Consider the following 25,718-nt stretch of genomic DNA (forward strand, 5'->3'; position numbering starts at 1 on the left):
ATTTTTTTATTTGCCAAATGTTTGCGTTTGTTGTAGCATTATTACGACGTTACTGCATAACTGAGTTTTCAGAGGCTGGCAGTACAAAGCATTACGATATTTGTGGGGGTAGGCGACGTCATTCCCCCCGCACAGGGTATATAAACTGCAGACGAAAGTGTTTGTTTGTAAGTAATATTTCGAACCTTTGGATTTCTGTAATTTTGACGTAAATACGTCTATATGGAAGGGCCAGTGTCATTCCGCAAAAAAGTGTTACGAAAAAGTATAACGAAAAAGTGTCACGAAAAAATGTTACGAAAAAGTGTTACGAAAAAGTGTTACGAAAAAGTGTCACGAAAAAATGTTACGAAAAAGTGTTACGAAAAAGTGTTACGAAAAAGTATAACGAAAAAGTGTTACGAAAAAGTGTAAGATGGTTACCTAGGAAATATCAACAATTTGTAAATATGGACCTACAACAGCTTGCATACATTGTTATGTTACCTAGGAAACGTCATCTGTTTACTCGGCATTGTCGTGTTAAATTACTGCCGTCAACAATCCGCTTTCGTTATTGCGGAAAGAGCTTTGCTTTGAATCGCTTGTAGAAGAAGTGAGTCGTGGACTACGTAATTTTGTGGTGTTAAAAACGTTTTAGAATATCACAGGTACTTATCTTATATAAGAATTATTAAGAAATCTATTGTTGCGTCATACTATTTACAAGATGGATGACATTGAAGCTAAAAGAGTCCGTAATGCAGATTATATGAGACAGTAGAGAAAACGTAAAATAATAGAAGTATTAGATAATGAACTCCAGAGCGTATGGTCAATGGTGAAAAAGTTTTAATTGTAACCACAAACCTATTGATGATTGTAAGAGACTTATTTTGAGTCATTTGAGACACAGAAAATCCTAATACAATGCCGATAATATTGACAGGAGATTTTAACATTGATTTAAAGAAGGAGGAAAATCAAAGCTTTCTCACATTTATGGAGAAAACGTTAGGCTTAACGTTGACGTCAAATCCTAGATCAAAAATCTTGTATAGATATGGTGTTTGATACTCTTAAAATGTACAAATTTTATAACATATTTCATCTACCACAGACCCATCTTAAGCGTAAGTAATTCAAGTTGAATAAGCAAAGTCTTAATAAAAACTTTACTCAATTGTAAAGCATGTATAAAGGAAATATTTAGAATAAAGCCAATATATAAACTTCCTTTCCGTATAGACGTATTTACGTCAAATTCTCCGTCGGCTTGTAAATCTTAAAGTCTGTAACGTTTCTCTGCACGTAGCTGATTGAGCACGATGTGTCTGGTTGTAACATAGCACAACATTGCATTGTGTGGCCTAGGAACCGGTTACAAATGACTTACTGTAGTGAATTCTCTATTTAGAGTAGACTTCTGCTCTCGCTGTAACAGTGTTGCGAAACTTCATCGTTGCCGCTCACATTTCAGGATTCGCGTGTGCATTTTAAATCCCGATATTCTACCTTTTGTAAAGGATATTTTTTTAAAATAACGTGCACGAAACATACGAGTTCCGATTAAGGCAGAGTTTGTAATGTCGTCTACTGATTCAAAGTCGCTTCGTATATATGACGTGTCCACATTGTAAAGGCTGTTACTTTTAAGTGTATGCAACCCCTGTTAAGCAGATTACGTGTATAAGTTGTTGTTGAGAAGTACTATCTACAAGTTTTGTCCGTGTTAATGAACTATAAACACCTCAAACACATCTATACTTTATGCAAAAGTAAATTTAACAACTTCGCACACTGTCAACAACTGTATATGGGAATGTTTCATAGAAGTAAAAAAAGGCCCGGGAGTCCGTGGTCTACTGTGAACAGCGAATCCACTGTGTAGTAGGTACATTTCACGCCCTCCGTTATCGTGCTTGGGGCATGGAGCACAGTAGAGTTATTCAACGCGGATGAAGTTTCTGCGGTCAATAAACTGGTTACGGAGAGGAAGTTGATTTATTTTCTTTACACAGTAAGCCTTTGACACACATGTGGCTTCTTTATACCTGTCGAATTCACTGTCTTGTATTTGTTAACCACTATCTAAGTGTATTGTCTATTTGTATACATTCTACGTGTTTTTGAGTTGCTAATTGTACACGTGTGACTGTTTAATTACATATTTTCTTGTCAGTCAGACCTAGCGAATCGATGCCTGAGGTACACGGAAGTGAGAAAACATTTTCCACCAATCGCAGTAGATTTATATGTGGAGTGTTCCGGGAATGCGATAGACACATATATATCAAGAAACTAAACAATTGTTTGGCAAACGAATGAATTGTCGATTACAGAGAATATGCTTAAGCGAAATTACATTTTAACAGATTTCCCCCCAAAAACTTTGTATCAGGTGCAAACGAGAAATGTACGTTTATAACTAATTTAGATATGATTGCATCTGAAGGTATATGTAATCGTACTGTTAAACAATAATATTCGCTGTTTCCGTAATAGAATAATAAACTTTTACGTTAAACATTAAAAAATCGTGACCGTTAAGTCGGAGCAACTGTCATTTCAAAAAAAAAAAAAAAAAAAAAAGGGTGGATTTGTTAGGGTCTAATTCTGCGAAGAGAGGAACTGCAGATGGCTGAATGCGACCATGACGAAGCAGATAACGCTCGTGGTCTTCGGATTTTCGCTCTGTGCTCGGCCTTTTTTTTCATTGTTTGTGATGTGCGTACAGTCTGAACAGACGTGGAAGACCTAATCGTAGGAAGTGGACTGGGTTTATCTGGCTCAGGATAGGGACAATTGGCAGGACTGTTAATAACGCAGGAATGAACTTTAGGTTTCCATAAAAAGTGAGCGACTTGTGTTCCGGGTTGTAACGCCGTGTAATCTGTAGTCTTCTGCCTCAGTGCCGCGAAAATCCGATTATTAGCTTATTTTGTTAAAGAAATACTAAAATATCATTAATTATTACGTATAAGAAAGTTCCTGATTCAATAAAAGTATATAAATCTCCTTGTCATTGAAATATCGCTTGGGGTATGTAGTTCCCTCAGTATTAAAAGGATTATTTATAAGTGTATTATATCCCAGGGCTAAGTTTCGGTGGACATCTCGAACACTTTACCAAATCATTGTTTTTTCTGGTTTCAGATTTCAGTGTAGTTTATTTTATGACAAATAGAACGTGTGTCAGGAATGGGATCGCCCAGAACATCAGCAGGTCGTTAAAGTGATTGAGAGAGAGAGAGAGGCTTGCGAGTTAATTGCATTCGAACTTTTGTTTAGGATGTCAAAAATAAATATTTTAATAACCGTATATTTATTCGTGTTAGCTTTCTCGTTAATAAAATTCGTAAGCTTATCGATACAAGAGCCGATGACAGCTGATTGGTTTAGTTGTCACCAGATGGCAGTAGGTGCCGATGCGCGACTGTCACCCGTCAATATTTTAGATATATACTTCAGGAGGTTTCTGTTTCAAACTCTTTGATTGTGAACTGCTGTTAAAATCGAGAGTTTCGTTCTACTGTGCGACAGAAGTTGTAATTACACGGATAATTTTACAAAACAGTCTTTGCCAGAATCGACCGATTCAAGTCTTTAATTTTTCTGTTGTTAATCCAAACGCCGGGTGATTATTGCAATAACATTTTTTGAACGGAGATTGTCATCAAGAGAAGAGAGTTAGATCAGGCCCTAACCAGCGTAATTAAAAAAAAATAGTTTGCTTTTATAGTAACTTTAGCAGAAGTTACTTGGAAAGCTGTATACCCACCCACAAGCATTGAAAATTATGAATCTTCAGTCTGACGAACTAGTATTAAGTATAAATAAAATTTGTATACTTTTTCTGGTACTGAATGAACGATCCAGAGCGTCGTCTTCTGTTGAAAGTGTGACCAGTCCCGTCAATCGCTCCCAAGCCATTTTTTTGTTTATCAGTAAAGTACGTGTGATACGTAGAATGTGAATATACAAACCAAAATAAGAACACCATTGTTGAAACACTGGGAAGTATGTCATTGTTGATAAAAACAAGGACAAGCTGTCAACGATTGCTGATTATTGTGAAACAATAATGTAAGAAGCGATGTAATGTACCGGCAACAATGCCATTTTATGGTGGGCGTTAAAAATTGTTTATTTACTTTGCACAGGGCTTTGTTGCTTATTTCAGATAAAAGAACACGTCGAAGGCCCATTACAGCAACAATGTAAGAAGGAAATTTAAGCAGGTTAAGACGTTAGAGGATCTATCTTGTTCCCAACAAACTTTTTGAGGAATCATCGTCCGGCATAGTTCGTCTTTAGTTTAATTTCGTTGTATCCTGAATGTTCCCGCCATGTCTTGAGAATGAGTGACGGAGTTGCAACTGTGGGTTGCGATGTTGCCAGACTTCCACCTGAAGTCGACTGTACAGCTGTCGGACGGAGTCATTTTAGTTGGCAAGAACTTTTCTTTAAAGATACTTTCAGCAGCAAATGAAAGGTGGACTAATGTGAAGTGAGCGGAGAGAGTTTTATGTCCCGTTAATTATGCGACTGATAACTTTCAAAATCGGTTTCCTCGATGGAAAGAGGGCACAAGGCAGAGACAAGTGCCCGGATATTAGTCCACAGAAAATCCATTTGAAGTCGAAAATAGTGTGGAAGAAGAAACTAACGTTTCAGGAAGAGCAATTAGAAGAATTTTTAAAAGAGGAGAGGAGCGTGAACGCAGAGAAATTGTTTCGCCCAAGTGTCGAATCGTGTGGTTTTCGACAAGTGCGTCATTCGGCTCACATTTCACAAACTACTCCCGGGTTTCAAAGGCGGTAACACTAACGTAAGAAACACTGAATCAGGGGTGGGGAACCTTTTCATGTTGGAAGTCCGCATTCAAGAAACTTCAATTAGATATACTTAAAAAATGTACATTATTTTATAAAAAAATCTAACTACTACGTACTTAATAATTTCAAAAAAAAATGAAAACTATTTGTTAATTTTAAAGTTAACTGATCTTTTAATGACTTTGTTGGAAAGCATTTGAATGTTTGGTTGCAGCATGGAGGCCCACAGTTTCAGTTGATCCTCTAGATGAGTATCCGTCATTTGTGACCTTAAGGGCGTCTCGAAAAATGTATTAATGAAAATAAAAGGATTTGTTCTGTAAAATTTGGATTCAGTCACAAAAGGACGCACTTAAGGACCTAGAAGGCCACATGTGGCCTTAAGGCCGCAGGTTTCCCACCCCTGCACCGAATGATCTTGGATTAATGTGGGAAACAAAGAGAAATGCAGGACGTAAGATGTATGTGAGTCATGGTTCTCTGTTGTGGATTAATTCCCAACGCACTTACGATTATAAATCATTTTGTCTGTGGTTTGTATCAAAGCGACTCTTGAGAGCTGTATTTTATACAGAAGTAAATTCCTGTGCTGTGCCTGGAACTCCTTTTTTTTAGGTTAGGTTTTCATGGGACATTGAAATGATTTACTAATTCAGTGCTCCCGCGAATTTTACCACGTGTCATTAGCTACGTATGCCCGTTGTATCCGGTACAGGTTCAGTAACGCTGTGTGTGACCTTACACCGAAGGCTGTCTGTCCCGTGTAGACACAGGAACGTGGACCTGCTGCTTGTTCTCGAAGCATTAGAACGTAGGGATATTCACCATTTTACGTGCCTGAGGCAAACCTTGCTCCTGAGGTACATATTTCCGAAATACATTTTGGTTTTGACGTAAATACGTCTATATGGAAGGGTCTTTCCGCAAAAGAGTGACTGAAAAACGTGTAAGATCCATATCAACAATGTGTAAATATGGACCGACAACAATGGTCAGCTTGCGTGCATTATGTTACATAGGAAACATCATCTGTTTACTCGGCATTGTTGTGTTACATTACTGCCGTCAACAATCCGCTTTCGTAACAAGATGGATGACATTGAAGATAACATTACATTACAGAGACGTAAATATAATTTAAGTACAGAGACGTATTTACGTCAGATTCTCCGGGAACCGTGGTTACACTTAGTAACTTTTTTACTCTCGTGGATTCATTATCTACGGACATATTGTTGTTCTTTCAATAATATAACACATATTTAACCATTGTTGTGTAGACAGCGTACATTATTAATACTGCATTATATGTTTCCATAACGGAATACTCAGGTATAAAGTTGCTCTATTTTCCTGTTCAAGGCCACTGGTAATGGATACCACTTCAGGGGACTACGAGGCACCCAAAGATCCCGGAGTCCAGCAGACACACTATCAAACTTTTTCAGAAAAAGACTTTGAAGGTAAATACGAATTTTTTTTAAATAATTCGCTTGTATCCTTACGCAAATATTTCGTTATTAGACGCTGATTTAGTTAGCATAAGAACGCTGTGAACACGTATAATATGGGGTATACACTCAACATTGAATAGACATCAGGAGAAACTCGGAGACTCTTACACAATGTGTACGGTAACTAGGTTAATGCACCAGAGGTATCAGCGGGTTGTAGGAGGAAGGAAGCCCCTATCGACAGGCCTCTACTTTATTTAATTTGAGGTTATGTTACGGCAGGGGTAAGCAAAATAATTAAGTCCGTCCACAATTATTTTTATGTGTTACTAATATCACTGCAGTTAAATCACCGTGCATCACCAGAAAGTAAATTTATCGAGTTGTAAGCCATATGACGCATACTCCACAAGTATTCTTACTAAAGGAACGGGAGTTGAAATCAGTGGTTGCTTTGAAGCTGTTACTGTCCGTCCTAATTGCATTTCTGGACATGACACCGTTTTGAAGTGCTTGAAATTACCGACGTGCGTAAGCAACCACATTTCTCGAGGATAAATCACCATCTGAGATGACCACTAACACCGAATCTTTTGGACCGCTCGGACTATGAAGATGGAGGCATCAGATTACTCTGAAACGCGGTAATGTTCGCCACTCAGACACGGTGCATTAGGCAAAGCTAAAAAGACTCCACACATTGACGTTCAGAAACTGTTCTGCGTGAAGAACATCTCTCATCACAGGATTCAGAGATGCGTGTGCGTCTTTGAAGCACATTGCAGCGCATTTGGTTGCTCGTCTCGAGTATCGGACTGCACAAGTTGGTTCCTTCCAACCACAGCTTCCTTCGCTCGTGCTCATGGCTCTGGAAAGGCATGGCATCCGTCACACTGGCGAGAAGTTGTCATCCCTGATTAATTTTTGAGGAGATTCTGGGTTAAAATCTCGTGATTATTACATCGTTTGCTGCCTTACGTGCAAGTGCACACATTGGCTTAAATCACGCCTTAACATTTTAGTTTTTCTAGGTAAAAACTGTATCAGATACAGGAGAAAATTTAATATATTAACGCAACTCTGTAATAATTTGTGTAAAGTTTTAAAAATGTATACTTGCCCGAATTTATAACTTGTGTTGGGCAAGGCCGTGGTCTAGGCAACACGGAGTTTCCCCGGTTTCTCCGTGGCATTCACACACAGAAGGCAATGGCAAACCACTTCTGGATCATCTGCCAAGAACGTATATGAACAGGTCCCAGTCCGAGAAAAGGATGGAAGGATCCTGTTCATATGGACCTGTCGTCAGACAGAACACTAAATAATAATAAGATGAGGTGGTCTAGCGGTTAGAACGCTGGCCTTGTAATCCTGGGGTCTCGGGTCCGATTCCCGGCGGTGCCCGAATTTATAACTTGTGTTGGGCAAGGCCGTGGTCTAGGCAACACGGAGTTTTCCTCCGTGGCATCCCAACAATTACTCCATTCACACACAGAAGAAGGCAATGGCAAACCACTTCTGGATCATCTGCCAAGAACGTATATGAACAGGTCCCAGTCCGAGAAAAGGATGGAAGGATCCTGTTCATATGGACCTGTCGTCAGACAGAACACTTTTTCGTGTACAGTAAAAGTGAATCCAAGGGCCCCGTCACTATTAAGGAAGAATTCTTCTGTCACCTTCAGACAATTTGAAGTCGTTTTATTACAGTTCATTAACTGGAAATGTGGGCGGATCTGATATTCTTGGGGCAAGAAGCTGGACTCTCTTTCAGAGGTCCAGATTTCGATTTCTTGTCGGACGATTCCGCTTACAGACTGAAGACTTTCCCTCTCCCAATTACAATACGTTGGAAAAGTGAAGTGTACCAGACCTCACCGTGGTTCGGAACCCACGTTAAACCGTTGGTCTTCTCAAGTATCGTTCTTGTGATCATCTCGCGACTGGGAGGAACGGAATCCGCACTGCTCGTTCTCTTACCTCAGAAATGGATTCCAAAATTGTATAAGGTTGGAAGGGGCCAAGTAAGATCATGGAGGTCGCGCGAGTAGTGGTGGCACCTAAAATGCGCGAGAGGGGAGTTCAGTAGTAGGGGAGGGGGGTCGCACAGCCTCAGCTGCGGTTGCATGAGAGGAGGGGAACTAGAGTGGCCACTTACTATTAACTTTTCTAAAAATATTGAGTTTGGTTTTTCCTATCTCTGGTTCGCACCCCTGCTTCTCTCTGAATCTGACGAAAGAGGCAGTATTCCCTGCACACTGATGTCTTCATCCTCAACTTCTTGTACAAGTTTACATACGGACAACCACTCTTCTTTAGTGACGGAGAATTTTTATTTTGCCAGTTTTTGAACGTCTTGCAATCGGAATGTGACGTTATACTACCAACCAACTGAAGCTGACACCCCTCTAGCGCGTGCTTTGGACGGGACCATCTCATACGACCAAAATCAGTCCTTTGCGCATGTTGCACCAATTCTCGCGCGACCTCTAACACATTTCGTGAGACATTAGAAATCCACCTACCAGAACGGAATTTGTAAGTTGCCATGGCAATAACATAAAAGCAAATGTTGGTTGCTTTGTGAATGAAACTCGCCACGGGCTTGTTAACGGCAATATTATTAAGACTCCTCTCTTGGAAAATAAAATAATTACAAACATAAAATGCATCGTATTTTAAACGTTTCATCGACGACGTACCAGATATATGCCATGAAATTATAATATGTAGCTGCCATAACCGTGACGTAAGGCGTGCTATTTAAGAAGAACGTTTTAGGTCCGGTTATATTGGGATAAGTTGGCGTGGTCTCCAGAAATATAGTTGAACCAGTTCAGTCGGATAAATCCAGACAGGATATTCTGAAGAGCTGTGTGTAGCGTGGGTTTTCTCGGCATTTCAACAAAATCTAAGGCAGACGCTGGTTGATCTACCATCCAAAGCGTCACATATGTGATTAACTCCATGGGGGGGAAAACCCTTATTGAGAAGTTGGTTGTAGGTCATCCGGTGAAAAATATCCCTGTACGTTGTGAAACCTCGAGATCCATAACCGTGATTACAAGAGAACAGAATCCTGAGAATATTTGAACCGAAGAGGCTGGAGTTGTTTAAATAATATAAGAGCCACAAATTGGCGGCGACACCAAATGTTTAATTTATATCTTAATTGCGTCATGTTTGTGTTTTTGATTAAAATATATAATAAAATTCAGGTCAATACACAAAACTATATTTGGATGTTAAAATTTAAAATTTAAATGTTAAAATTTAAAATTTAAAATTTGCGCCATTCATCACTATAAGGATGTTACATTATATATTATATATTTATTATTTATTATATATTTTATTCTGATAACGAACATCAAAATGCATACTACAAATCAAGATGAAGACAGAAAATTAAAAATCAATAAACGCAATGCACAAATGTACAATAGTTTTTAAAAATATATGAATTGACAATCCTGATGATGATGTGGTAAACATCGAAACATGTCGTCGAAATCAAAAGCGCTGTGATAAATTGTAATATTATACGACACAGAAAATATAACATAATGCAATTTATATTGTAAATGTTATAAGTAATTTTAACAGCATTATTTTAAAACAAGTTTTGTGTATAGACTGGAAAAATAAATATATGTACCAAATGTTTAGTTGGTGTTTTGGTGGCAGGATCTAACGGAGAATTGAAGCCGGGAGTGTTAAATTGTCCATGGACGCAGATCATAAACATAAAAGATTTATTTTTACATTAATAGTTACATATCTGAGGTTATATCTGACAGAATTGAATGTTGGGATTTGTCCTGGTGGATTTAATGTACCACTGAGTAGAGAAATTATTAACGGTGCCCTTATTTCACCAAATAGCTGAAACCAGGTTCGTAGTGTGGCCTGGCACGCACGGATTATTTTCTTAAACAGCGTTAACAAATTGGTCTTTGTGACGGAGAGGTTTTTGGGTGTGTATTCAGTTGATAAGGAATTTTTTGTACAACAGCAAACAATTTCATTTGATTTCTGGCTTTGTTACTAAATGATTTTTCTAATTTTCTAGAGGGGTATACATAACTGTGTTTAAAAAGGCGGCAGTGACGCACGGCCCTGGCTCGACTAAGCTCTGAAGGTAGTAGGCAGAGCTTCCACTTACGTAGGGCATCCTAATCCACCTCAGAGATGGATTACAGTGCTTTGTCTCGCTGAGCTGGTCGATACAATGGCCTTTGTGCATGTGACTGTTCAGGTGACTTGTTCACGGAACTCTGGTACGAACATGCCATTGAAGGTCGTTCCAGAAATTTGTGCATCTTAATGAAGGCCGTTGTTCGAATGAGTGTAAAATAATATGGCGACAGAGCGAAATATTTCAACTTGATGGCGTTAAAACTTTGTATCCAGCCAGGATGTTTGGTCTTAAAACAAGTTTTATATGCATATGAGTCTTGTATGTTAAAACATGGCAATGCAATGTTTCGTACCTACTTATAATTTTACACGGTGACCCACATTACAGTTCACCATTGTCTTTACGTGCCTGGGAAATATAATTTCTGCTGAATTAAATGTGGACCTGGAAACAGAATTGTGAAAATATAGTAAACTTACTGGAGTCATGAAAAAGACATTTCAGGAACAAAATGAATTTAAACACTTCGATTTCGCAGCGAATCTTTGATCTTAAGAGAGGAGAGCGAGAGAAGTTCCCCTTAATAGGAGTTGCCCGAAGGGACAGATTGCCAAATTAGGAAATAAGTCACCGAATAAAGACCACAAATATTGTAAATGACATAGAGAATTACCAATTAAATTGGAAACAACATGTTGAGATGATGGCAGAAAAGGGACTTTCTAAGCAACTACTTGTTTGTTTGTTTGTTTGTCATCGGTCTTCCGACTGGTTTGATGTGGTCCTCCATTTTCGGCTATCTTGCACCAGTCTCTTAATTTCCACATCCTCAAAAATCCGCGTCACATATTCCAATCTCTGTCTCCCCCTAAAATCTTTCCCTTCAACTGTTCCTTCCATTACGAAATTAACGAATCCTGGGTGCCTCGGAATGTGTCCCAGCATCCTATCTCATCTTCTCGTAAGATTACTCCACAGACTTATTCCTTTCGTACTATATCAGTCCACTTAATTTTCAACATTTCAAATGCTTCTATCCTCCTTCTTTCTGGTTTTCCCACCAGTAGGAACGAGGGATGTTGATGGAAGGACCAATTTTAATCTTCTGAACTGGGTACGGATTTGATAAGACGCAATCGATGTCAGGGAAGAAGAAGGAGTATCAGAAATCGGTGGGACGGATTGACAGACAGGACGGTAATAAAATCTTCGGAATAAGAACAAGCTAATATTGTATTTGAAGGTTTGAGCTTGTGTTCGATACTTCCGCTCTCTGATGTTTTACGTATTCGTGACAACGCGATGCAGATGTGTTAGTAGTGGAAGGCGTTCATACATTCATCTGAAGTCTTAATTAACGCTGAGCGCGTGCTCTTGGTGATAGAGGAAGAAATGTCTCTCAGTTACTCGAGGACCTGGCAGCTGCCGGCGTCATTTGGGCGTCTCCCAAGAGAAAGAGAGTGTGTGTGGAGCTGCTATTAACTTGCATTATAATTATATTAGATGCTGATCTCTTGTCCACGAGGACGAAAATCTAGGACAGGTTTTCTTTTTGTTAAAAAAATTGTGTTTTAGAAACGACAGATTTATCAGGAGAGCGAACAAGTGCCCAACGGGATTGCTTGTATTATTTTTGGCATTATCACTCTGCTCTGAGTGGCATGCCAAGATTACTTTAAATAATGTTCTTTTTTATCTCCTGGTATTGCGATTCGAAATTGGCAGTTCTTTTGCAAAGCAGTCTATCTGAATTACATGAAGAACGCGTACATCACAAATATATAATTTCTATTCGATATTTGAATCTAAATACTGAGTATAGCACGAATTGTAATTTAATAATTGTTCAGTTCTTTTCCAATTTCTGCCCACAGTCTCCACTAATACAGGATGCGTCAGAAACACCTGACGATTTTTGAAATGAAATATATTTTCAAAGCTAAATTGAAAAATTTATTACCATAGGCAGATTCAATTCAATCGAGAATTAGTTTTAAGAATTACTGTTTGGGTAAGACACCTTGCAGGTGATTTCCTTGTTGTTCAACACACTCCTGCAGTCGAGACGGCATGGAAGCCATAACTCGTTGTAGCATTTGACTAAGGATTCCTTGAATGCACTCCCGAATTAGCTGTTTCAAGTCATCAATATCGGCAGGGCGTGTCTTGCTTTTGACGTAGCCCCAAAGAAAGAAATCTGGTGCCGGAAATATCAGGCGAACCAGCGGACCAGTTTGTGTTCCCTAAACGACAATTTAGTCTGCCTGGAAACATCTCCCTGAGAACTGCCATAGAAATCCGTGCTCTTTTCGCAGGAATGTATTCCTCATAGAAATAGGGACCGATAATGCCACCAGAAGAAATTGCACTTTCGCGCTTTGAAGAGGGCGTTGGTCCATCTCAACTAAACTCCAAAGAGCACTCTACATTACGAATGTTAACATCTCAAGAGCAGCGTAGCGGGAAATATGGTAATTACATTTCAAAAACCGTCAGGTGTTTCTGGCACACCTTGTATAAATTCCCACTGCATTAAAATCGAGAGATGCTGGTAACTCAAAAATATCGCGTCTTGAACATTTTATTAATTGTTAATATAATATATTGTTCTTACAGCACTGTGGGTACGTTTATGATCCATTTTCATTCTGGCTTGTTGCAGTGGTTTATAATCGATATGAAGCAGTGGCCACCATGTTGCCTTACACTGAAAATTTATGATCTCAACAAAAGTTACGTATTTTTCAAGGCATTCTGCTACTCAGCAGTAACTGTAATCGTCTATTTTTGGTATTGGAGAAACACACTGATAATAAAGAATTGATTTGAATTTTACGGTAGGGATATTTAAAAAAGTAGAACAGCTTTCGTTGGTAAAATGTTCGTACAGCGTTTTATAACGGTCCTTTATCTGATTCAGGAGTTATTCCGGTTGCACACACGCAATGGTATGTACACTGATATTATAAGCCTGCATTCGCTTTTAAGTCAAGGAAAGCAGGCTGAAACCCGTTTGTAGATAAATAATAACTACATGTATTGACTTCATATACTGCAATATGTCAGTTTCGGAGCAAAATTTTATTCGAGAAACTGTTTAAAAACAAGTGTAGCAATTTTTATTCATGTATGCGAATATATTGTATTTATCTGTCAGAAATATTGCCTACTTTTGAGGAACCCGAAGGGCGAATTACCATTTACACAAAATACAGCTACTGGAGTTCAGTCTAGTTCACTTTCTCACAACTTATTAAGTTAAATTTTAATATTATTTTCTTGTCGCTGACTGGGTCTCGTAGAGTTTATTTCGCTTTGGTTTAATTAATTCCTCGGTGGCCATCACATTTTAGTAATATTTGGAACGTTTTTATTGACTGTTGTATTAAATATCGTATAAGTGAACAAAAATATTTTGAACTTTGACACGACGTAACAGTTATAAAATTATAAATCAGGGTTGGACGTGCAGTTTCTGGGATGAAATCCCTTCACGATTGCAGTTATGTCGTGTCAGACGTCTGGCAGACATAAATAATCTCAAACAGAGAATTTCTGAAGAAATTATAATGTCATATCACCCACCGGCCAAGTTACTGCCCGTAATGGAACGTCTAGTGAATCACTGTATTACTTTTAATGGGCGACATCTTACGAATGCTATTTTTACAAAGCAATAGCAAACACTAGTCTTTCAAATTACATATTTCGAATGCATTTGAATGAACTATGACCGACTAGCGTGTCTTTAGAGATGATGAACGAACATTACCACATTCTGTATAACAACATAATAATCATTGATGATTTTTTTTTTAAATCAGGCTAAGTACGCCAGTTACATTTCCTTTGCTGTTGATGACTAAAATCATCACGTAAACCGTCAGAAACATGGAATGTCCATTACAAGAATTTACCTCCTGGGCGCTCTGTGGAAGAAGCTTGCTTTCAGGAGACACGACGTGATTGCATTCCTGTGTTTGTTTTTTTTATTGTTTTTGTAGCAGAAAAATTGATAATATTGCGTATGTGTGGGCCGTCAACCCCTAATACAATATGAATAAGTCGAAAGAAAGACAATAACTTATTTGCGTAAACGGTAAATAAACATGAAGACCATTGAAGATTCAAATTCACAAGAAACGCGTTTGGAGAACTCGCCTCCGCCCTTAGCAACATTTAAATTCCGTTGGTGTTTTCAGATTCATTGTTTGATTCCAACGATCTGTTGCACGTTCTAGCTGTGGAAATCGCTCCTCTCATATGATTGCTAATTAGACAGTGCAGTGTGAGAGCCATTGTATTATTATTTAAATATTTCGTAAGAAGAGACCTACTTTTGATGTCATCATGCCTGTCCGGTGTCCCGAATAACTGGTGAGAAAGTTGGCCCATTAACCCTTTGAAGCCGAAGATCGTCTGAATATTATTTATGAATTCAGTCCGTACCGCGAAGAAAACACTACACCTCACCATTACGAAAATCAGCTGGTTAACCCTTTGAAGTCGAAGCTCGTCTTCATAATATTTACGAATCCAGACCGTACCGCGAAGAAAACACTTCACCTCACCATTACGAAAATCAGCTGGTTAACCCTTTGAAGCCGAAGCTCGTCTTCATAATATTTACGAATCCAGACCGTACCGCGAAGAAAACACTTCACCTCACCATTACGAAAATCAGCTGGTTAACCCTTCGAAGCCGAAGCTCGTCTTCATAATATTTACGAATCCAGACCGTACCGCGAAGAAAACACTTCACCTCACCATTACGAAAATCAGCTGGTTAACCCTTTGAAGCCGAAGCTCGTCTTCATAATATTTACGAATCCAGACCGTACCGCGAAGAAAACACTTCACCTCACCATTACGAAAATCAGCTGGTTAACCCTTCGAAGCCGAAGCTCGTCTTCATAATATTTACGAATCCAAACCGTACCGCGAAGAAAACACTTCACTTAACCATTAGAAGTCGAATCAGGCGGTACCACATAAGATTTAACAAAAGAACATCCCGGTCAAAGCCTTAATTAAACCTGATATGAACGGAGACGGCTGTCTTCTGGGTTGTAGCAGGACTCTACCAACGTTTCAGAGGTCCTTACTGCCTCCATCTGCGAAACGTTGGTCAACTTCTACCGGACTACATGACGCTACAACCCAGAATATACAGCCGTCTTCGGACACACCGCCATGAAAATCTCAAATCGTACTTCGTATGAGCGATTCGCTTAACTCGGATATAAAGTTCACCTTGTCCTCAAATATATTGAAACAGTTATAGTAGAAAATTAAAATATCTTCGGTATATCGGCGGAATGCAAGCTAAACAATTAAGGTTGGTCGTGCCCATTAGAGCAGTGGTTCTCAAACGGTGTGCCGCGAGCTTTTTTTGCCAACTTTGCAACGTGTTGAATAGAAGAATGATTATATAAAAATTAAATATGCAAATTAAGAAATCAAATAGTTGTTTCACATTCGTAATTGAGTATATTTTAGTGATTAGTTGAAGCATGGCAATAAACTTATATTTGAAACTCGGAAGTAGCTGTAATTTTGATGGTGGTGTTGAAAAACCATCGCATAAATCACCGTGAACCAAAAAAGAGGGAATTCCATTGACCGTTTTTTGGTGTTCGAGAAAGTGAATGTTTGAAACTTCTTTGCCTTTCTCAGCTGTTTGTGAGTTTTTTTTAAATAATAGGCAAGAACTGATGGATGTTTATAAAACTCGTAACTGAAACTGAGAATTTATATGTGAAGCTTGTACTTTAAATGGATGTAAGTGGCATGACAGTGTTCAGTAGCAAGATTTGATATTGGCTGTCTTCGTCATTACTGGAGAGCAGATAAGTAGTTGCTATAATTATGGCTTAACATAATAACTGGGATACTGGGAACGACCCGTTCTTCAAGTGCCTGAGCACTGCGGGTCCCAACTCGATCTATAGACATTCGGTAGGACTCCTTGGATGAGGGATCGGCCCGTCGCAAGGCCTCTACCTGTACACAGGACAGCACAACACAACATCCATGGCTTGAGTGGGATTCGAACCCACGGTCCCAGTGACCCCAACATAATAACTAGGAATCGTATTCTAGTTTTTGGGGCTGGAATAAAATTAAACAGAGTGATAAGTTGCATAACACTCGTTTAAAAATTGTGTTTAACTACAATTTATGTTGGTAACGTAATCGGCCTTGAGTCGTACTTAACAAGTTTTGATTTACAACGTGGCGAGAGACGCCCTAAATGTTAACCACGAACCAAGGCCCGTTTTTAAAATGTAGTTCTTCCAAATTTAAGTCACGGAATGGGGTCATTGCACAATCACCACGCGTCTTTACGGGCTGTCACATAACACTTTATCTCAATTTTAGGAGTTTGTTGGTTTACAGATTATCGTCAGCTGAGTGAAATCGCAGAATATAATATTTGGGCACTGGGACCGTGGGTTCGAATCCCACTCAAGCCATGGATGTTGTGTTGTGCTGTCCTGTGTACAGGTAGAGGCCTTGCGACGGGCCGATCCCTCATCCAAGGAGTCCTACCCAATGTCTATAGGTCAAACCAATGAAAAGTTGGGACCCGCAGTGCTCAGGAACTTGGAGAAAGGGTCGTTCCCCTGTATCCCCCAGTAAGATAATATAAAATATTGTACGAAGTGACGGAATGGCTGTGATTAAAAAAAAAACCTAAACAAGTTCTATTTTCTCGAAAATCTGGAGGCCTTGTTTTAACGACAGTTTGTTTATGTTTACTTCATGATATGAAATTTTACTTTTACGCCGAAAGTAATTCTCTTGTACGTCCTTGTAATATGAAGAGAAGCATGATGGCTTAATTCAAACAAGGAGCAGCTCAGTAGACGTGAACTGCTACTGGACGCTTTTGCGTTAACCTACTGCGCACTTGTGCGCCGTTAAGCTTGCCACTTATATCCGATGCGCCATCATATCCTCACATGGATTTTATTTTAAGACATTTTCTGTCAAGGCATTCTAATGAAATCTCTGATAAACCTCAACCAATCCTACTTTCGTGATTTTTGAACCTTTCTGAAGCAGAATATCATTTAATAATAGTTAAGAATTAGCTCGTACCTCACGGACCTAAAAGGAAACACAACTCTGGTCAATGTTGTTAATGAAATACCCTCTTTATTAGGACCAAACGAAATCCGTTAATATAAAATGTATAGTATTTGGTTGTTAAAGCCGGCTCTTATCTTTAAAGGGTTTACACCAATCCACCCCGCCTCTGGCTTTAGGGTGGGGGCCTCCAGGCCATCCGCCACCCCCTGGTTCTGTCACTGGGTTTAAGGGCGTGGTCTGCACCCCCGTGGTTCCTTTAGTATGTGTGTTTTTTCTGGTGTCCTGCGAGAGTAATGCGGCGACAGACACTGCTCTGTGGGTACCTTAAGGCGCCGGCCGCGGGTCACATGTGGCATGCTGACCTCTGTTTTATGCGGCTCGCGTACTTTTTTGTAATATTGTGTCGCCACGTGCAATGAAAAATAGGCAAGAGAACGCAGAAACTAACTTGTTAATTTTATCAGAATTTAACACCTGTACGACGTGACGAAGATGAACTTTTGGAGAGATTCAATAATAGAAATTAAACCTCATCTTATTATTATTTAGTGTTCTGTCTGAGGACAGGTCCATATGAACAGGATCCTTCCATCCTTTTCTCGGACTGGGACCTGTTCATATACGTTCTTGGCAGATGATCCAGAAGTGGTTTGCCATTGCCTTCTTCTGTGTGTGAATGGAGTAATTGTTGGGATGCCACGGAGGAAAACTCCGTGTTGCCTAGACCACGGCCTTGCCCAACACAAGTTATAAATTCGGGCACCGCCGGGAATCGAACCCGAGACCCCAGGATTACAAGGCCAGCTAAAACCATGGTTAGTGGTAATGGTCGGAGAGCTTAGAGTCGATAAATATTCCCAGGTCTTTAATAGTGTCGGCACGTGTTATGGAGGACTGAAAAAGTTTGTAATCAAAGATCAAAGTAGTGGTTTTCCTGGAGAAGGAAATTACTGTAGTTTTACTAATATTGAGATTCATGAAGTTAGCAGTGCACCAACCTTGTACAGAATCAGTGTTAGTTTGAAGTTGATTGCAGTCGTTAAGAGATTTAATGGCACGAAAGATTTTGATTTCATCAGCGAAAGAAATGCATCTGGAATGAAAAATTACATTGCATATGTCATCAATGAATAAGTTAAAAGCAGAGTACCCAAAAGAGATCCCTGTGGAACTCCAGAGAGGACTACAATAGGAGACGAAACAGTTCCAGAAATAACAACAACAACAACAACATTTTAAAGGACATCTCGTGATTAACCCTTTGAAGCCCAGTGGTAACGATATGTACCACGTGATTTAATGATAAGTAATTTTGCATTTTTCCACAGTGCGTTTATGGGTTTCGTATGATTCTCAGAACAAACTGGGATTATTTCCATAAACAGGATTTTCCATCTGATCTTTGTAATGAGAAGTGTTGTGTTTGCTGTGATGAACAGACGAAATTCTAAAATATCAGTTAAAGGAATTCAGTTTCAGAGAGTTAAGTAATTGGGTTGCATTGAAATGTTCATGAATGAATGGATCGGATCTCGGTAAAGACCCGCATTACCAAATCTCCGGTACGTGACTGGAATCTGTCGTGTCCGCTTGGAGTAATCCCGCGGTTCGACTTCCCAGTCGTTCCACTTCTGTGGCGTTGACGCTATTACTGACCCCTGGGGCTCTCCACAGGATGGCTCCTGCGATGTTGTGAACAAACACGAAAGGCTATCTCACGGTTGCATTTACCGACCTGTTATATCTTACGTAACTTTTCTGAGTCCTGGGTAAAATGTTTCCGACAGTTGCTACAAGTAAAGGTACACGTAACAAAGTTAAGAAGTAAGTCAGAGAGGTCTTGTTTTTTGACGTAAATACGTCTATAAGGAAGGGTCATTCGGAAAAAAAGTGGAACGAAAAAGGGAAACGAAAAAGTGGAACGAAAAAGGGAAACGAAAAAGTGGAACGAAAAAGGGAAACGAAAAAGTGGAACGAAAAAGGGAAACGAAAAAGGGAAACGAAAAAGTGTAACAAGTGTACCTAGGAAACGTCATCTCTTTACTCGGAATTGTTGTTACCTAGGAAACGTTACATTACTTTACATTACATTACATTCAGCTACCACAGACCCATCTTAAGCGTAACTAATTCAAGTTAAATAAGCAATGTCTTAATCAAACTTTACTCAATTGTAAATCATGTATAAAGGAAATATTTAGAATAAAGCCAATATATAAACTTCCTTTCCGTATAGACGTATTTACGTCAAATTCTCCGGAACCTTGGTTCCACTGACAACTTTTTTTTTGCAATGTTCGTGTTGTGATTCAACAGTGTTAGTTTGAGGCGCGTATAATGAAGGTAGATGGAGCGTGTTTAAAACAATACAGCATCGCTGCTACTGAACTTCTGATTCAGTTTTGTGAGCAGTGGCGAGGATGTGAATACGCTTGGTCGAAGCACCTGCTCTACGTTTGAGAATTTCTGGAATTAATGCGATGCACTTCCCGAGATGTGTATTGATTTTCCCCGCCCACGCGGGCAGCGAGCCGATGGGTCCATTCCACTGAACCCGGAACCAGTCTCCAACCGAAATATTTTAATCCCAACTTTTTAATTGTGATAATAGAAGACAAATATCTTTTGGTTGATGCTGTTGCCGGGCTAGTGTAATGATTTTGATCTGTATCGGTCCAGTACAGAGCTTGTTTTACACGAAGCTCAAATAGAAATTTCGTAATTAACGGGATTGGAAAGACGTACTCTCTGGAGTACATTAACACTCCAAAGCTGTTCTTAACGCCACATCACATACGTCACCAGAGGTAATCGTTAAGCAACAGTGGTTATTATTATTATTATTATTATTTATTATTAGTGTTCTGTCTGGCGACAGGTCCATATGAACAGGATCCTTCCATCCTTTTCTCGGACTGGGACCTGTTCATATACGTTCTTGGCAGATGATCCAGAAGTGGTTTGCCATTGCCTTCTTCTGTGTGTGAATGGAGTAATTGTTGGGATGCCACGGAGGAAAACTCCGTGATGCCTAAACCACGGCCTTGCCCAACACAAGTTATAAATCTGAGCATCGCCGGGAATTGAACCCGGGACCCCAAAATTACAAGGCTAGAGTTCTGACCGCTAGACCAAAATGTAAGCGGAAGTCACCGTCGGCTAACAGTGACCTCGGTTTCTAGTGTTGCAACCGCATCTTACAATATTTGACTCAGATCATGCGGGTTGCCTAGATCAGGGGTTCTCAACCTTTTTCGCTGAAGTACCACTGATTATAATTTGACACATTAAATGTACCAATAACCAAATGCGTTGAGGGAAAACTTGATGCCTGCCCCCCAGTGGCGTAACCAACGTTTCGCGGTCACCACATTTGTAAGTACTTAAACGAGAAATAGTTTCTCTCTTTAACTGCATTTACCGAAAGAAACTCTACATAAAATATACTGAAAGACCCCAGTAGTGAATAGTTTAATAACTACTCAAATACGTAATTGTGGAAATTAAAGTGTACGTACATATATGACCATTTCACATTGCACGAAAAGTCTATTTTTGGATACATAACAGACCAATTTAGGCTTCATTTCGAAGGTTGTGCTTTCGTGTGTCAGGTTCCAATTCAGTTAATTTGAGACTTGATTGATTTTCTTACTTCGCGTACCACTCAACATTGGCTCGCGTACCATAGGTTGAGAAACGCTGGCCTAGCTCACAGGGGACACTCAGCAGAGACAGACAGATGAGGATCGGACTCATAAGGTGTACCTCGCGACGAACTTGTACCTCCTACATATTTTTGCGTTGTCAATCTGTAAAGACTAATTATTAATTTCTCATCATCAGACGCGTTCGTAAATCAGTATTGGAATCTGATTTTCAAGGATAGTCGAATAATCTGTAAGCTGCCGAGTGTAGCGTTGTGTTTGTGTGTGTGATACATATGTAGCAGTGGGCTTTGTCCTCAGGTCACCGCGCTCACACGGTTTACGTGGGGGTACATCTGCCCGGAAATAAGAGGCGGCCTCACCATCGACGACACAAACATCACCACAAGAACGGGATCAGTAAGGATCCAAATGCGTCCAGCACTGAAGACGACGACCGACCAAGTGAGTTCACATGCACGCAGTCTTTCTGTGTCACTGTAATGAAACAGCTGTATGTCTCATGGGGCACTCTGTGGAGACTCGTAGTTGATCTAGTTACCGAAACGTCGTCGCATGTTTTGAAGTGCGATGCATATGGCCCATTTTATACGCATGTAAGAAAACCGGCTTCCCACTCGTCTGTTCCATGTGTCGTGTATGTACAGCTTCTCGCTCTGTTTGTTTATGCATTTTTCCTGTTCGTCACTGATTTGTTCCCACTAATTTGGTTCTTTGTAGATTTGCTATTATTCCCTTTGAAATAGGTTAAGAATATATAATAATAATTTATTGTGAACATATTTTTGACGTAAATACGTCTATATGGAAGGGTCAGTGTCATTCCGCAAAAAAGTGTAACGAAAAAGGGACAGGAAAATGTGTAACAAGTGTACCTAGGAAACGTTACATTACATTCCATTACGTTACATTCAATTCCATTACGTTACATTACATTCCATTACGTTACATTCCATTCCATTACGTTACATTCCATTCCATTACGTTACATTACATTCCATTACGTTACATTACATTACCTTACATTACATTACATTAAAATACATTACTTTACATTACATTATCTTACATTAAAATACATTACTTTACATTGCATTTCATTACGTTACATTACATTAAAATACATTAAGTTACATTACATTCCATTACGTTACATTCAATTCCATTACGTTACATTACATTAAAATACCTTAAGTTACATTACATTCCATTACGTTACATTCCATTCCATTACGTTACATTCCATTCCATTACGTTACATTACATTCCATTACGTTACATTACATTACCTTACATTACATTACATTACATTACCTTACCTTACATTACATTAAAATACATTACTTTACATTACATTATCTTACATTAAAATACATTACTTTACATTGCATTTCATTACGTTACATTACATTAAAATACATTAAGTTACATTACATTCCATTACGTTACATTCAATTCCATTACGTTACATTACATTCCATTACGTTACATTCAATTCCATTACGTTACATTACATTCCATTACGTTACATTCCATTCCATTACGTTACATTCCATTCCATTACGTTACATTACATTCCATTACGTTACATTACATTACCTTACATTACATTACATTACATTACCTTACCTTACATTACATTAAAATACATTACATTATCTTACATTAAAATACATTACTTTACATTGCATTTCATTACATTACATTACATTAAAATACATTAAGTTACATTACATTCCATTACATGAAAATACATTACCTTACATTACATTACATTAAAATACATTACCTTACATTACATTACATGAAAATACATTACCTTACATTACATTACATTAAAATACATTACTTTACATTACATTCATCTACCACAGACCCATCTTAAGCGTAACTAATTCAAGTTAAATAAGCAAAGTCTTAATCAAACTTTACTCAATTGTAAAGCATGTATAAAGGAAATATTTAGAATAAAGCCAATATATAAACTTCCTTTCCGTATAGACGTATTTACGTCAAATTCTCCGGAACCGTCGTTCCACTGGCAACTTTTTTGTACAATTTGTGGCATTAGCCACAAATTGTAAAGTGTATTCTCATTTTGTTTGCACGAGTGTCAGTTGTCATTCTTACAGAAAGGGACTGCATGATATGAGGCAAACTGTTTCTGATTCACTTCTAATGGCATCCACGAGTAACATATACGTTAGTTTATATCAGGTCGAACGCTACTGACAAGTGGCGGATTTAAAAAAAAATGTGGTTACGGTTTTTTTTAAACTTCAGTCGATGCTGGGGAAGGCGTTTGTTCATGTCCGCACATCATTTTATAGTAATTTCCTCTCATATCTGCTGGTGTAGGGTTTAAAATGAATAAGCATTCGTTTAATTAACGACGTATCTTTGAATGAACTGCTACCAACGGCCATGCGCGCAGAACAAATGTTTAATTACTCTCTGATATTATGATTATTTCTTTCGCTGGGCTAAGTTCTGATCTGGATAAATCCAGTCTTTCCCACAGCCTGTTTCCTATTTATATCAGAGGTGCGCGCTGCAACTCGTCTACTAGTCGCCGGTGTTCCCAATGTGACCCGTTCGCTGATTTCACAAACGAGAGACGAACATTTTTAATATTTAAAAAACGACCTGCATTGAGAAATACGTAACAACAAGGACTTAAAGTTTTCGTGTATATGTACGTAGGATTGTCGTAATAAATAACTGACGCTACTGATATCGTCGTTAAATAAACAGCAGATAAATAAATCTTAATAAATGGCTTCTTATAACAGCACAGTTTATTTTAATAAGGATGCAAAAGAATTTGTGATTTCTCTGGTGAAATTCCAAGCGCCGCTAATGCCATATGGAGCAGATGTTTGTAACGTTTGAACTCGGCTGTCAATAAAGGCGACTCAATTGCGGACTGAAATTGCACGCTCACGGCCATGTTGCTTGAACTTTGAACTTTATACATCCCGCTATCGAAATGGAGGTTACGATTTTGTAGTAGTGTTAGATGTACCTCGTTTGAGAATCAAAGCGGGCATCAGACGAATCAGTGGGCCAAATGCATGCATTTTGTGGCCGTGTATAAACCACTCAAAACGTCAGAACTTATAAGAGTAAAGATCACTTGAACACGAAATTAATTATTCAGCCAAAACGAACAAAACAACATCAGTAAATCCTAGTAGTATGGACCAGTATGCATGTTCATCTCCGTCGTCAGAAAAGCCATCAAAAGGTCTTCGAACCAGTTCCATCTAGTTCATATGATCAATTTTCTGAATTCTTGTGAAATGATTTTAATATTGTAAGACTTGAGGTTTTCACAACGGTGAGTAAGAAGACAGAAATCTTCGATTTTAATATTCTTTTGCTCCAGGCCTGTTTACTAACAAAACTCTGTATTAATTTCATGTTTCCACAATTCGCTTAAGTGTCATTCATTTTGCAACTGTAACACAGAAACAGACAGCGAGTTTAATTACAAAGTTCCTCTTTGTTTTGGTTTTCTCCATTCCACACCGTATTCAGTCAGCCTCATTCAAAATTGAATGACTTGAGTTGATTCAGCATCGTTAAGTAAAATTTGAAGGAATGCTGAGTGTTTTCGCAGTTTTCCCTCAGTTGGCTCATTTCTGGAAAGCGCTTTCTAGGCGTTGAATGTCGAAGCAGCTTTTCTGATCGAGGGGCCAACGCAGTGCAGAACCCAGACTCTTTCAGATAGCGAACTAATGGGCTCTGTACGACAGAGTCCTCCTGTGTTCTTCCATCAGGATGTGAGAAACACACAGAACAAGAAATGAAATTAGTTTCGTGCGTTTTAAAATGTGATCGACCAAAAGTAAAAACAAAGCTCTCAAATAAATATCGATGCTTTAGGCAGAATACGTACTGATTTGATAGGAGGTGGCTTTTTACCTGTTTGAATGTAGTATCCTTGGAATTTAACTGGAGGATATCGATAAAAGCACAGAATTTTTCAGTCGAAATGGCTGGTGTGACCCTGAGCCCGATAGATCCCCCGCCAATACAAATGTAGCGTTACTTCTACACCAAACAGTTCAGTTTCAAAGCTTTTAAATAATGAAGGTTATTGCTGTGGGAAATTTTTTGCTGTTTAATGGTAACGAATTCACGTAAAGTGTAGAATAATTTTACTTGGCTCAGATGTTTTCAGCGACATATACAGGAACATACAGCACAGAGAAAATATCACCGCAACGTGCGTGGTGACCCAGACCAGTAAAGTATCAGGCAGTAACAGTATTTTTACAAATATAAGAAGAAGAATATTAGATCAGACTCTCTGGCTGGTGGACTTTGTAAACTACGTGAATTTATATAACTCGAAACAGGATCAGGTAGAAAATTTTCATAGAGAGCGTTTTTGAAAGGTGGTTACTGCCCGCATACCATTTGAAAGAAATCCTCCCTCCCTCCCTCCCACATTAATTGACATGTTATTTCACCGATATTAAATAATGTTTAAGTTACCATGGTTGCTGTTTACAAATGAGAGAAGACATTTTCATTG

At 38.8% G+C, this 25,718-nt stretch overlaps 1 protein-coding gene across 15 annotated transcripts in view; it reads left to right on the forward strand.

The window, feature by feature from the left end:
- Positions 1–25,718, forward strand: part of Ndae1 (Na[+]-driven anion exchanger 1) — a 138,576-nt gene that overhangs the window by 66,011 nt on the left and 46,847 nt on the right. For 12 of the 15 annotated variants that reach the window (XM_022078830.2, XM_022078828.2, XM_022078829.2 and 9 more), the window contains 2 exons: positions 6,180–6,280; positions 21,476–21,619. In XM_022078830.2, the coding sequence (XP_021934522.1) occupies positions 6,190–6,280; positions 21,476–21,619 (235 nt within the window). In that variant the 5' untranslated portion in view covers positions 6,180–6,189. Of the gene's footprint in view, positions 1–551; positions 651–1,894; positions 2,000–6,179; positions 6,281–21,459; positions 21,620–25,718 lie in introns of those variants that run through there. The other 3 variants (XM_022078831.2, XM_022078833.2, XM_087350661.1) reach the window with 3 other exon arrangements.

This window comes from Zootermopsis nevadensis, unplaced genomic scaffold, assembly GCF_977971745.1.
Source record: "Zootermopsis nevadensis isolate Lab colony 2312 unplaced genomic scaffold, Znev_1.0 Znev_ptg000017l, whole genome shotgun sequence".
In the NCBI taxonomy this organism is placed as follows: domain Eukaryota; kingdom Metazoa; phylum Arthropoda; class Insecta; order Blattodea; family Termopsidae; genus Zootermopsis; species Zootermopsis nevadensis.